The 14,958-nt window shown below is 42.1% G+C and overlaps 2 protein-coding genes across 3 annotated transcripts in view; one reads left to right on the top strand and one right to left on the bottom strand.

Annotated features, from left to right (window-relative positions):
* The first annotated feature begins 2,220 nt into the window (after positions 1–2,220).
* The window catches only part of Limk2 (LIM domain kinase 2), a 68,969-nt gene continuing 56,231 nt past the window's right edge, over positions 2,221–14,958 (top strand). Inside the window, exon 1 of one of the 2 annotated variants that reach the window (XM_005339859.5) lies at positions 2,221–2,401. In XM_005339859.5, coding sequence (XP_005339916.1) covers positions 2,386–2,401 — 16 coding nt within the window. In that variant the 5' untranslated portion in view covers positions 2,221–2,385. Of the gene's footprint in view, positions 2,402–2,436; positions 2,468–14,958 lie in introns of those variants that run through there. The other variant, XM_040292042.2, reaches the window with a different exon arrangement.
* Pik3ip1 (phosphoinositide-3-kinase interacting protein 1) overlaps positions 9,095–14,958 on the bottom strand; it is a 76,458-nt gene continuing 70,594 nt past the window's right edge. Inside the window, exon 6 of the mRNA XM_078039579.1 lies at positions 9,095–11,686. Within this exon, the coding sequence (XP_077895705.1) occupies positions 11,446–11,686 (241 nt within the window). The 3' untranslated portion in view covers positions 9,095–11,445. The remainder of the gene's footprint in view (positions 11,687–14,958) is intronic.

Here is a 14,958-nt window from a genome sequence, read left to right as displayed (position 1 = left end):
AAAACTGACTGACAAAGTGGATTCATAGGAGTTAAGGAAAGCACAGTCTTCCTCCCCCATCATGTTATGTAACCAGGACACTAGGAGTCACCTGCTATACCCAGAGAAGAAAAATATGACCTGTACCTGGTTTGGCCTATACAGACAGGGTAGGAAAAAAAGAATTTTGCTCAATTTTGTTTATGAGAGTTCTGGGGCCAGAGACAGCTGGACTGAACTTTTGGCCAAGGGTCTGGGTAAGGCACAGAATCCATTTCCCTGGTCTCTAACCCTACCCCTTTTACCATCATTTGGACATTTTTCCCATGACCTAAATTTGATTTAGGGAAATAACAGTTGCCAGTGACCCATCATAAGAGAATCAGATGAGAGGGACATCAGGGACCTATGTGGCCTGCCTGTCATCACATGGAGAACCCAAATCTCCCAAACCCAGTGAAGGAAGTGTCTGCTGTCCTCTTTGTGCAGTGCTCTCTCCTCCACAATGAAGATTCTAAACTAACAACCTGCAGGGCAATCTAACACACAGGTATGTTTCATTTGGCCTACATGGTATTTTAAAAGGTTTTTGTTTTGTTTGTGGTACTGGGAATTGAACTAAGGGTTCTCTACCACTGAGCTACATCTCTATCCCTATTTATTTTTGAGAGTTTCTTGCTCAGTTGCCCCAGCTGGTCTCAGATTTGCAATCCTCCTGACTCAGCCTCCAGAGTCACTGGGATTACAGGTTTGTGCCACTATGCTCAATTTAAAGTTTTTTTGTTACCAACATTTTAAAAAGTGGGAATTTTTCCAGGTATGGTGGCACACATCTGTAATCCTAGTGACCCTGGAGGCTGAGGCAGGAGGATCATAAGTTCAAAGCCAGCCTTGGCAACTTAGCTTACTTCTGTCTTGGCAAATAAAAAGGGCTGAGGGTGTAGCTTAGTGGCAGACTGCCCCAGGTTTCAATTCCTGATACTGCAAAAATAACAATAAATAAATAAATAAATAAACAAAAATAAAAAGTAGGAACTTTAACTTAAATACCTGGATTTTGGGGCATGTTTTGAAACTGAAGACCTGGCAATAGCAGGTCAGCATTCCAACAGAGCACTGCTCTTCTTCCATTGGGGGCATGAACACTGCTACATTATGCTGAGCTCTTTTTTTGTGAGGGGTGATTACTAGGGATTGAACTGAGGGGCACTCAACCACTGAGCCCCAGCCCCAGCCCTTATTTAGAGACAAGATCTCACTGAGTTGCTTAGCACCTCACCTTTGCTGAGGCTGGCTTTGAACTCAGGATTCTCCTGCCTCAGCCTCCGAGCTGCTAGGATTACAGGCATGTGCCACTGCACCTAGCAAGCTCATTTATGTACAGCCTATCCTCTGTATTTATGGTTCCACATCAATAGATCAAATCAACCCAGGATCAAAAATATTCAGGAAAAAACTATGCCTTTACTGAACATGTACAGGTTCTTCTCCTTGTCATTATTCCCTAAACAACACAGTATAACAACTATTTTATAGCATGTACATTGTATTAGGTTTTATAAATAGAGATGATTTAAAGAACATGGGAATTGTGCATAGGTTATATGCAAACACTATGCCATTTTATATCGGGTCTTGAGCATCCAGTGATTTTGGTATCCGGGAGAGTCCGGGAACAAATCCCCTACAAATACAATGGAAGACTATAACTACTTGGCCTTGCTAAGGATCTCCTCCTGGAATGTTTATTAGGCCACCTCCATACTGCCTTTGTCCTAGAAATTACTTATGTCATCTTAGGATGGTACAGAGAAGTGGTTTCTCTGAGCTAGAAGTTTCTAAAGAAGTCAACCCTCAACCTCCTCCCACAAAGCTATTTCTGGTTTAGACCTGACTTCCCCATATTCATATTCCTGATTCCAAATCCTCTACTGGAAAGAGCATTCGTTCCACTGCGAACCAAGTGAGCTGGATTCCTATCCAAGCTGTGCACCTAATGAATGGAGCCATTCTGAAATAGTTGAACTTGTCATTTCTGATCCTCAGCTTTCCCCATCTGTAAAATGGAGAAGCTGGACCACACAAGCATTGAGAGACTTCCGAGTTGAGATTTCGGACCTATGCAGATCACCCTAGGCAACTGGAGCATCTAGAAAGGGCGTCGCTCGCACTAGGGGACGCCAGAGATGCAGCCCAGCTCGAGTCAAGGGGCAGGGCCTGGCCTCGAGGCGGGGCGTCGGCAGGCGGGCCCCAGTGCCAGGTGGGGTTTGGTCCTCTCCGGGAGCCGTAGGCGGTGCATCTTGCTCCCGCCTGGAGCAGAGATCCTCCCTCGCCCAAGGTGGCGGTGGGAGTTGAGGGGGTCTACTGCAGCGCCAGCCTCCTCTTCATTTCCGCGCCCCCGGGACCATGGCTACGTTGGCGGGTAAGGAAGGGCTACGCAGCCCCATCCTGCCGATCTCTCTGAAGCCTGGGCCCAAGGCGCCTGAGGGTAACCAGCAACCTCTGGGGGGGGGGGGGTTCCGCACTGATGAAGTCCTCGCGGTTCCGAGGTTCTCAGGATGACTTGGGAGGTGGGCACAGCGCTCCCTGGGGACTTGGAGGTCTGGGGTTCCGGCAGTTGAGGGTGGGGGATCCCGGAAGACTGAGGACTCGGAGCGGCGGGCGGGTTGGGCAGCTTCCTGCAATGTGAAGTCCACGGACGAAGGGATTCTGGCTATGCTAGGGGTCTAGCTGTTTTGTGGGCATTTGGCGGGGTCAGGTCACCAAATCAAAACCCTTCTCAAGGAAGTTAAGGGGCCAAGGGTTCCCTTGGAACAGGGACTCCGACCCCGTGGAATATGAGGACAGGATCCTCTAGGTTTTTACAGTTAGGAAAGGCAGAGTTATCCCGGGTTCTGGGTTTTCTGTGGAAAATGGAGGAGGGTATGACTTCCCCTCCAAGACCTAAGGCTTCTAGAGGCTGCCTTGGTTCCTGGGATCTCTTGGATCCTAGAACTCTTTGCAGGAAATAGAGGTGTGTGAATTTCACAGGCTAGGGGCAGAAAGAGATTGGACCATTCTTCCTGGCTTCTCTGCTTCAGGCGGCGGGGAAAGCAACCCCCCTGGGGTTCCAAGTTCTCCTTTGGACTCACCAAGTCTCTAGAAGGATGTGGCCAGACACCTCCTGGAAGGAAGAGTTGTCTAAGGGTAAAGGGTAGCATCAGAGTTGGGTTAACTGCTCCTGCATCCTCCTCTCAGCCACCTCACACATCACCCTGTAGTTTCCTGCGCTCTCCTTTTGCCCGTTGGCACCAGAAACCTTTTGTTGCCTGTTTCCCAGCTACCTGTGGGTGGCCCAGCCTCTGCAGTCTATGAGGGTTAGCTTCTCTTCCTGGAGAGAATGGGGTGGGTTGGGGGGACTGAATATCTGCCCCTGCTTCCTGGCTTTTGGCCTGTGGACAGTCACTTCCTCCATCCTGAATACAAGAACCAGGCCATCAGTGGGTCACTTCCTGACCATGGGAACATTGGAGTTTCTCCTCATTGGTGATAATGGGCTTCTGGAGAAAGAGCTGGGGTAGAAATGCCTACTGTCCCTTCCTTTAATTTTTTTTTTTTTAAATCTTCCAGAGTTCTTCAGCTTAAATAATTTCCAGTGACTTTTTAAAAACCACTATGTAATGTAGGTTCCTGATTTTGAACTTTGATTCTCAGAAACTTGTAAAAGATTTGAGCACAATAATTTTTGTTGTTGCTTTGTGGTGCTGGAGATTGAATCCAGGGCCTTGCTCATAGAAGACATGCTCCACCACTGAACTACCCCCAATGTGTGAGAACAGTCTTTCCCTACCTCCAGATTGAACTCAGGGATGCTCTATCACTGAGCTACACCCACCAGGCCTTTGGGGTTTTGTGTTTAGTTTTTGTTGTTGTTAAATTTTGAGACAGGGTCTCACTAAATTGCTCATGGTGGTCTCCAACTTGCAGTCCTCCTGCCTCAGCCTCTCAAGTAGATAGGATTACAGTCATGCACCACTGCTCCTAGTTCCTGAGTATAGTATCTTTATCAGATTTCCTCTGAGAGAATCAAAAGGCTGTCTAGAAATTTTATGTATCAGTTTATATTATTTTATTTATTATTTTATTCATTCAAATAATATTTGTTATATACTTCTTTGGCATACATTTGGTTAAGTGCCGAGGAATGTGGTGATGAATGGAAAGGATATAGTCCTTGTCTTTGTAATACTTCTGTTCCTAGAAGTGGACAATAAATAACTATGGTAATAATTGATAAGTACAATAGTTCAGAAAAACAATTGAAATGAATTCTATACAAGTGCATGAGCGCCAGGAGCAGTGGCACACGCCTTATAGTCCCAGTGGCTCCGAAGGAAAAAAACAAACAAACAAACATAGGTCTGGGACATGGCTCAGTGTCTTAGTGTCCCTGATACCAAAACATAAATTAATTAAATAAAGGGTGCATCAAGGCCTAGGGGTGTGAGTAGGGAAAACTTTAATAAAAGCAAGTATATGCTGACCCCTGAGGATAAGTAAAAGTCTGAAAAAGAAAGGGCCAAGAACATTCCAGGCAGCCAGAACAGCATGAAACACCCCTTAGATGAAACTGTACAAGATGTCTTTGAGGAGCTAGAAGAAGTCCAAAATGAATTTTTGGGGGGAAGGAGCTGGGAATTGAACCTCAGGACTTCACACATGCCAAGCAAGAATTCTACCATTGAACTATAGCCTAAGCCCTAAAAGTGACTTTTTTTATGAGTGAGGAGACTAAGACCCTGAAATTACTTTTCAAAGTTCCATAAGCCAAATACATGATCAGAGTTCATATTTCCTGAACTTCATATAACTTCAAGTTTAGTGCTTCATCTTCTTGATATTACAAACAGCAGAATGAGGTTGCCTAGAGAGTCAGAGAGGAAGTGGGGTTTAAATTTTTACCTGTTATTCTGTTCAAACTATGCTCCAAGACACCTTAGATTCCTCTTGTGTAACAGGAGACTCAACAACAAAGAAATCAAATATTTACTGAGTTGTCTGTGATGTCTACCAGACTGGGATAGGCCAAATTTTACCTCATAAATTTTAACAAATGCCAGAGCCAGGAGAGACTTTTGAGATATTGTAGTCTCTTTGTTTTACATTTGAAGAAACTGAAGCTGTGGGGAAAATGGACTTGTCCAGGGTCACTCAACTAATGGTAGAGCCAGGACTAATATAGGTCTTCTCCAGTGCTCTTTATGCTGCTTGTGCTCAGTGCTGCTTGAGACATATGAATTCTGGCACATAGTATACACCCTTAATAAATATTTGTGAAAATTGTATAATATATGTTTTTTGCCTTTGAGAAATTCACTGTCGAGTTAGAGTAATAAAAAAAAAAACAGACAAATCAAGACAAGGTATTGTAAGGCCAGTATGGGATAACATTATTGAGTTTCAAAAGTGAGGGAGAATTCTGTTCATATATTTATTCCACAAATATATATTGAGTACCTACTAGGTGCCAAGCACTTCTGGCCCTGGGAGATACAGCTGGGAACAGATCCAGTCCCTATGGAATATGTGCTCTGGTGGGGAAAGTAAGTAGTTACAGAATATGTTTGATGCTTATATTTTTACAGTAGTAGAGATTGAGCCCAGCGGTTTTGAACCACTAAACTGTATCCCCACCCATTTATTTATTTATTTACTTACTTACTTAAACTTATTTAAAAATTTTTTTAGTTGTAGATGAACACAATATCTTTATTTATTTATTTTTATGTGGTGCTGAGGATCAAACCCAGTGCCTCACAGATGCGAGGTAGGCGCTCTACCACTGAGCTACCACCCCAGCCCCGTTTTCATTTATTTTTATGATAGGGTCTCACTAAGTTGCTGAAGCTGGCCTTGAATTTGAGTTTCTCCTTCCTAGGCCTCCTGAGTAGGTTGGATTACAAGGCATGCGCCATCACACCCCGCCTTATGCTTGACATTTTTTAAGAATAGCAAGGTATCCAGGGTGGCTCCAATTTCAATTAGGGAATAGTTCTCTTTTTTTTCTTTCTTTCCTTCCTTCTTTGCTTCCCTTCCTCACTCCCCAGTGTCTTAGTTATTCTGAGTACATGCTATATCCCCAACCCTATGAATCTGAGAAGTCAAATAGGTTTTAGAAAGGGGAGGAATGATAATTTAGTAAAGAAACTGTAAGAATAGGATGAAAGGTAGTCAAGTTTCAGCCTCCTCATTTGAATTGATATATGTGATAGAGTCAAGGATTAGGAGTTGGGAGAGTTGTAGGAAGCAGAAGGTAAGGCTGAAAGGGTAGGTAAAGTCACACTGTAGAGGGTTTAATGCCAGGCTGAGGACTGTGTAATTTTCCAGTCTGCATTAGACACCACAGGTTTAGTCAGGAAGTCATGATGTGGGCCTAGGGTACCAATCTGGAGATGGGTACAGTGGACCCTTAGGTACATCGTTAGTGGTAGCAGTAGAAAAGGTAGCATAGGAGATGCCCCATGATATGGACAGGGCAGGGTAACTTGGATGGATCTGTATTGGATGGAGGGACCATAATATGATCCAAGAGAACTCTAAAGTTTCAAAGCTCAAAGGGCTCTATTAGGCTTTCCATATTCATAGTAGATTCTTTGGATCTTCTGGACATTGAGCTAATTTCCAGCTTAGGGCTGGCTTCTGATCTGGGAAGGAAACTTGAGAGGTCTAGGTTTAAGGGGCATACTAGGGAGGGGTAGGGCCCATCCCCAGGCATCACTTTGGCATTTCAGTGAGAGGACCTAGAACTATAGTAGTCTTATGCAAGTCCATCTTCTTTCTTACCCTTGGCCTTTCTTATATGGTAGCAGGAATTACTCTTTTATCTACCAATTTATATCCAATAATGGCTAAAACATGAAACCATTGCCTGCTTATATTAAAGTATTTATTGAACCCCTCACCTTGTGTGATCTTTCTACTTTTAATTTGTTTGATCAAAAACGAAAGTTTTTAAAAAATTTTTTTAGTTGTAGATGGACAGAATACCTTTATTTTGTTTATTTTTTATGTGGTGCTGAGGATCGATCCCAGTGCCTCTCACATGCTCAGTGAGCACTCTGCCTCATCCCCAGAAAAGAAAGTTTAATCTGTAAAGTCATAGACTTTGGAGTCTAACTAATATTACTAATCCTTATCTCATGGGATCTTTGTATTCAATTAATTTATACTTGAATAGTGCTTAAAATATCATCTGGCACATAGTAAGGATTCAAAGTAGTTTTTAATCATGGACAATGGGTAGAGAAATGCTATATGAGAATGTACGAATTGAGCAACTAGTTTTATGATAAACAGATTCTTTGCAGGCCTTCCCCCAGATAAGAAAGTGCCTACTCATTCCTAGCAAAGTCCGCTTATGGTTAGAAGTAGGAGCCTGAAAGACACAGAAACCTTCTGTCTCATTTGTCTCTCTGAGTATAGAGTTTGCCCTTCTCCTGACACCACTCTAACTTTTCATTTCTCTACATGTCCTTGTCCCTCAAGCCTGATAAATATTCACCAGGACCTCAGTAGTTCCTGGCCTAGTCTGTACCTTGCACATGTACACACAGAAGAAGGTTGCCAGGCTGGGTACAGTGGTACATGCGTGTTATCCCAGCAACTCAGGAGGCTGAGATGGGAGGATCGTAAGTTTGAGGACAGCCTCAATAACTTCGTGAAACCTCTTCTCAAAATAAAAAATAAAAAGGGATGAGAACGTAGCTTGGTGGTAAAGTACCCCTGGGTTCAATCCCTAGTACACCTACTACCACACATACACACAAAAAAGGTTCCTGGATTTGTTTTGAAAATATTCCCTTCAGATTTCAGAAGTTAGTCTGTTCTGTTCATTCTTTTTCCTGGCTAACCTCCTAGATATACATGCAAGAAGGAAGAGAAATAATTCACAGATTGGTCCAACCAAATGCCAAGCATTGTAGGGGGTGTTTTCACATCTATTACATTATTTCTTTTTAATTTGCTGGATAATCCCATAAGGTAGGTAGTATTATCCTCTTTTTCAAGATTAGGAGACAAGTTCAGAGAGAGTAGACAAATTATCTAAGGCAAAGGACACAGGTTTCAAACCCAGCTCTTACCTCCAGTTCTGCATAGTTTTGTTTTTTTGTTTTTTTCTAATAAAGAGTTAAAGAAAGAAAGAAAAAAAAACAGATAAACTAAGGAGTTAAGGGAAGAAGAAAACAGCAAAAATGAAACTTCTGAGAATCCCATGTCTGTGCCTTAACCTGAAAAATGAAAGGCCCCTGGTTTGGTGTCACAGACTCAGAACTATAAGGAACTATTTGATTCTTCTTTTATAAACAAAAAACTAAGTTCCCAATAAACTTAGAAGCTCCTTTAAAAATCATCTAATTATTTTTCCTGAGACACTCCCTTTAGTAATATTTGGTAAACTAGTGAGGATGAAAACCCTTTGGGATATAGGGGAGAGAGTATCGTTAATCATTACTCTTAGCCTTTTTGGTAGTCACTTGATTAAAATGTGATCTTTTTCTTTTGGCTATTTACCAGAGCTGCTGCCCTACCCTTCTGTTTCCTGTTTTGTCCTGAAACAAGTGGGATTTATATACCTGACCTGCTAGTTCTCAGGGGGCCCAGCAGTTAACACGCTTGTTGTTTTATGCTCTGCTGAATTGACTGGGTTTTGTTCCTGGTTCTCATTGTCTGCTGAAACATGAGAAGCTTTAAAGAATTTGCGCAAATGAAAGGACAGGATCTGAACGTGTTGGTTCAGGCTAGGCATTAGGGTCTTCAGAGCGCTCAGTGCTTGAGAATTTCTTACCACTTTGACGTCTGAAAAGGACTAGTTTGTAGAAACCCAATTTAGACCAAGATAAAGGTGAGTGTTAAGCACTGGCTCTGAGCTGGGGCACCAAGTTGACCCTTCTATCAAATTGCTGTGGGGTCTTCAACAAGTCTTAACTTGTCTGAGGTTACAAAGGATAATACAAACACAACTGGCTATGGATCTGAGTTGCTGCAAGATCAGCTTTCACTAGCTTTGTGATGGTTAAGCAACTTTCTTCTCCAAACCCATTTTTCTTTAAACAAAACAAAATACTGAAAGACTATATTAGATTAGATTTATTTATTTATTTATTTTGATTTTTGTAGTGCTGGGATCAAATCCAGGGTTGGGGATGCTAAGCTGCACTAAATGCCCAACTCAAGATTAGATTATTTTAGAGGCTCTGCATCTTTTTTTTTTAATTTTTTTTAGTTATACATGGACATAATATCTTTATTTTGTTTATTTATTTTTATGTGGTGCTGAGGAAAGCACTATACCACTGAGTTACAGCCCCAGCTCCTTCCCCCCTTCTTAAAAGCAACACAGGTCTCTCACGTGTGAGGAGAGCACTCTACCATTGAGCCACAACCTCAGCCCCCAAGGCTCTGCATCTTTACCATCCTGTCCTACTAGTGCCTACCCTAGTGAGTTCACAAAGCCATTTGCAGCAGTTGTTGTTTGTGTTGCACACTTACCACTTTTTGTGTGTGTATGTGTGGTGCTGGAGATTGAACCCAGGGTGAGGCAAGCACTTTACCAACTGAGCTATATCCCCAGCCCCCACTACTACTACTACTATTACTACTACTACTACTACTATTATTGTACTGGAGATTGAACCCAGGGGTATTCTGCAATGAGCTAAATCCCTGGCCCTTTTCATTTTTTTGTTTTGAGACAAGGTCTCACTATGTTCTTCAGGGTCCTGCTTAATTGCTGAGGCTGGCCTCAAACTTGGGATCCTCCTGCCTCAACCTCCTACTCTCTGATATTACAGTATATGCCACTTTTGGACACAATACCTTTATTTTATTTACTTATTTATTTATATGTGGTGCTAAGGATCAAACTCACTGCCTCATACGTGCCAGGAAAGCACTATACCACTGAGTTACAGCCCCAGCTCCTTTCCCCCTTCTTAAAAGCAACACATTATAATAATAATTGGAGGAACAACTTGCTGTTTATTAAACACCTGATAAAGACCCCCTATTGTTGGAGACTGCTGTGATATTTCATTGGGCTCCCTTTCTGGACTCCAACAATCAGTAACTGTTGATAAGTCTACAAATATAAGAGGTAAATACTATAGAGGGAGAGAGTGAACAACTTGGTAGAATGGGGTACTTTTCTAGAGGAAGAACTTCCTGCATAGACTGAATTCTGGATTGGTCTTTCATTGGACTTCACAGAAAATCCCTAAGACTTCACACCATTATATTTCTCTTGCATTTCCTGGAATAGAGGTTGTAAGAGAATCAGGATTATTGACTTCCAAGATTGTAAGGGAGCTCAAGAAGCCAAAAGTATTGTTTTTAAATATTTTTTTAGTTGTCAATGGCCTTTTATTTTCTTTATTTATATGTAGTGCTGAGAATCAAACCCAGTGCCTCACACATGCTAGGCAAGTACTTTGCTGCTGAGCCCCAGCCCCAGCCCTTTTTGTTTGTTTTTTAAGAGCCTTCTCTTGAAAAAGGTCTGGGCTAAGAAGGCTGAGGGTTCTGGGTGACTATCCTTGCCCTGGTACTTTGTAATAGATAAGCAATGTGAATGCATAACAGAGAAACAAGCTTTGAACTTGCCACCCCTCTTGACTCAACCACCCTAGTTGCTGGGATTACAGGCATGTGCTACTGTACCTGGCTAGATTATCTGGGAAATTACTTCTTTTGTTGTTGTTGTTCTTTGAGACAGGGGTTCCCTATATGGCCCACATTGGACTCAAATGATCTTCCTGCCTCAGCCTTCTGCCTGCTGGGACTGTAGGTGCATGCTACTGTATCTGACTAGAAATTACTTTCATAGCTTGCAGTTGTATATAACCTTTCAGTTGGATTTGCCTTTAAGGAGTGTCTGTTCTGTACCAGCTCTACCCTAGGCCCTAGAGATAAGAAGATGTTGAAGTAGCAAGTCTTGCCCCTTAGAACTGGGAGTGAGGGAGTGAGGGAGAAAAGCTGAGCGAGGGTGATTGAAAGAGACAGAAAAATACAGGGTGAACTATATCTTATTTCACTATATAATCATCACAGATTTTGTTTTTTGTTTTTTGTTTTTTTTGCAAAAAAAGTGGAATGCAACCATTATTCAAAGCTTTTTCTTTTTCTTTTTTTTTTAAGAAAGAGTGAGAGGAGAGAGAGAAAGAGAGAGAGAGAGAGAATTTTTAATCTTTATTTTTTAGTTCTCGGCGGACACAACATCTTTGTTGGTATGTGGTGCTGAGGATCGAACCTGGGCCGCACGCATGCCAGGCGAGCGCGCTACCGCTTGAGCCACATCCCCAGCCCTCAAAGCTTTTTCTTTAAAAAAAAAAAAAAATGTAGCTGGGCACAGTAGCACACACCTATAATCCCAATGACTTAGAGTTTGAGGCAGGAAGATAGCAACTTCAAGATCAGCCTCAGTAACTTGGACCCTCAGCAACCTAGTAACACCCTGTTGCAAAATAAAAGGACTGGGAATGTAGCTTGGTGGTAAAGCACCTCTGGGTTCAATCCCCAGCAAACCCCCCGCAAAAAAATTGTGCCAGTATTACTTAAGACAACTGTCTTTGGTATAAGATTAGGATGCATGGAATACTTATGAATATGCATTAAAATTGAATAATCCAAACTGATTATCACTTCTTCATGGCAGTTTAGCAAACACTTTTCTGGTCTGAAAAAACAAAAGGATAACACATTAGTTGTTACTGATTTATGCATTGTTGAAATATTACACTTGAGAAAATTTACTGTAGGGTTGTGAAGTATACTTATAAAATTTAATCTGTGGCATCCAGAGATTCTACACTGCTATCATTGGTTTCATTATTTGACAGCGCCATCCTCAGCACCACCCCTTTAAGATGTGTTTACTATTAGTATATTGCTCTGCTCTGAACCACGAGTCGGCTTATAGTGACCATGTGTGCCCTAAGAATTCTAGGTTCACTGTAGTGCTTGAGAAGAAAAATGTGCCTCCATATGCTACTGGTGAATACAATGCTGCTCTGTTTGGCTTTCTTTTCTTTTTTTCTTTTTCTTTCTTTCTTTTTTTTTAATATATATATCAGGAATTGATCCCAGGGGCGCTTAACCACTGAGCCACATCTCCAGCCCTTTTTATTTTTTTGAGAAAAGGCCTGGTTAGGTTGCTTAGGGCTTGCTTATTTGCTGAGGCTGGTTTTGAACTTGTGGTCTTTCTGCCTTAGCCTCCTGAGTCACTGGGATTACAGGTGTGCACCCCTGCACCAAGCCTTTTTCTTTTAAGTAGCATGATGAACAGAATTATACTATGCAACAATTATGTGATAAAAGGTTATAAACCAATTCTGAAATGAAAAAAATATAACAATGGGGCTGGGGTTGTGACTCAGTGGAGAGCGCTTGTCTTGCATGCATGGGGCACTGGGTTCAATCCTCAACACCACATAAATAAATAAAATAATAAAGGTATTGTGCCCATCTACAACTAAAAAAAAAAAAGTCTTAAAAAAAAGTAATGCAGTGAAATACAGTAACTAAAGAACAAACAAGCCAGGTACTGTGCACAGACCTGTAATCCCAGTGACTTAGGAACCTGGCGCAGGAAGATCACAAGTTCGAGACCAGCCTCAGCAATTTAATGAGACCCTGTCTCAAAATAGGGCCTGGGGATGTAACTCAGTGGTAGAGTACCCCTGGGTTCAATTCCCAGCACCACAAACACACACACACACACACACACACACACACACACACACACAAATGATATAAAACAGGTATAGACAAAATGGAACAAATACTGCCTGTCTTTGGGGGACAGTCAAGGAAGAAACCTAATTAAGGGCAAGAGATGGAGGAAAGTATGCTAAACATAATGAATAACTTGAGGTGTGAATGTCAGGGTGCAAGAACATTAATGTGTATGGCAGTAATACAAAACAGATGAAATATAACTAGAGCATTTCTTTGTAAGGGATGATGAGAAGTCAAGGTTTAGGGGGCTTACCTTGTGAGAGCTATTCACTCCTTTAAGGACTGTAGTATGCCAGGGGCCAGACGTGGTTCCCTTAGTCCTTTCAAGGTAACTATAGCCATCTTTATTGGAAGTGTGAGGAGCTTTTTGTTCCTGCCTCAGAGCCTTTGCATCTACCCCTCCAGTGTTGTCCTTCCCTTCCCCTTTTTTGCCCAGTTAATTTACATTTATATATATTTTAGAACTCAGTTTGGAAATTAGTTCTTCAAGGAATATTTTGCCTCAGCCCTGTTTTCCTAGTTATGAACTTGATAACTCCTTCATTCCACTTGCCCCAATTATAATTATATTATTGTTTAATATTTGTCCTGTGTCTAATCTCTCTCTTGTTTGATGCTCTTTCCCCCAACACAGGGTTAGACGCATAGTTGGCCTACAGTAAATATTTGTTGAAAGAATGACTGAAGCATTTCCATTGAATTTAGCAATAAGCGGTTACTGTTGACCTTGGTGAGACAGCTTCAGAGAAATGGTGGGGGTGGAAACCAGATTGCAATAGATTGTGTAGTAAGTGGGAAATGAGGAAATGAGGACATTGATATGTAGACAATTTTTTATAGGTGTGGCTATGAAGCAGATAAATCAAGATGGTAGCTAGAGAAGAAAATGGGGTCCAGAATTGTTTTTGTTGGGAAAGACTTGAGCTTATTTGACTGATTAAAAAGGAGCCAGTGAAAAATGGGGGTGGTGGTGGAGATAACTGAAAGTTTGCATTTTCTAAGAGGTGAGATAGAATGGAATTCAGTAGTGCCAAGCTAAATAGTCCAGCCTTTGTTCTGTAGACATTGGGGAGTAGGACCTGGAATTGAGATAACTTGGAGTCTTGAGTGAGCCAGCTAATATTGTACAGTAGACAAGGAAAAGCAGCCAAAGATCTGCAGTAGGACCAGGGCAAGGAACAGGGATGGACTAGAGAGGCATAAGGTGGAACCAGGTGGCTGTGGGGGGGGGGGGTCTAGATTTTGTGTCCCTCGTGCTTAATACAGAACAGGTACTAAAATAAAGGGTAGATTGAATGATTTTGAGGTTTCTCAGGACTAGAGAAAACAGAGAAGTCTCTAGAGGGTGTGGCAACAACAAGCTTTCTTTAATATCCGCATAATGAAAGTTCTGATACTCTTTAAATTTTGGAAGCAGTCAGAAGTTATTCAGAGCCAAAATGTTGAGTTGTTGAGTAAGTGGGTGGTCAACTTAGACACTATTACTTTTGGGTTGAAATTTTAAAAAGGAGAAACAAGGTGTGGCTCCAAGATAATGAGATTACTGGGGGTGGGGTAAAACATGCTCATAAACTGACTGGAAAAGTCTTTCCATGTAAGGTTCTAAAATGTTTCAAGAAGGTACTTCAGAACTTAGAAGATTCATTTGGATGCAGTGTTTATTAAAAACCCATATAGCGGGGTGTGGTAGCACACCGTAGTAATCCCAGGGACTTGGGGGGCTAAGGCAGAAGGGTGTAGCTCAGTGGTAAGGTACCCCTAGGTTCAATCCCAGTACAAAAAAAAAAGAAAGAAAGAAAGAGAAACAGCCCTCTCACTGGGGCTAGGGGTCTAGCTTAATGGTAGAGCACTTGCCTAGTGTAAAGAACGGTGGAAAAGCTCTGTAAACTCAACAAGTCAAAACAATCGTTTACCTGTCCAAGATTTTATTAGCAGGACTGTAGCGGCCAGTCGCAGAAGAGAAGGGGGGAGGGAGGGAGGGAGGGAGGGAGGGAGAGAGAGAGAGAGAGAGAGAGAGAGAGAAAGAAAGAGAGAAGAAAGAGGGGGAGAGAGAGAAGAGAGGGAAGAGAGAGAGGAAGGGGGGGAGAGAGAGGAAGGGGGGAGAGAGAGGAGGGGGGAGAGTAAGAGAGAGAGGGAGAGTAAAAGAGTAAGAGCGAACATGAACAAGGTGTTGATATTTATGGGCTTAACACAGGATGAGGAGGAGCAAGG

The sequence above is a fragment of the Ictidomys tridecemlineatus genome, chromosome 2 (assembly GCF_052094955.1).
Source record: "Ictidomys tridecemlineatus isolate mIctTri1 chromosome 2, mIctTri1.hap1, whole genome shotgun sequence".
Lineage (NCBI taxonomy): Eukaryota > Metazoa > Chordata > Mammalia > Rodentia > Sciuridae > Ictidomys > Ictidomys tridecemlineatus.
This window is presented reverse-complemented; position numbering and strand designations above follow the sequence as displayed.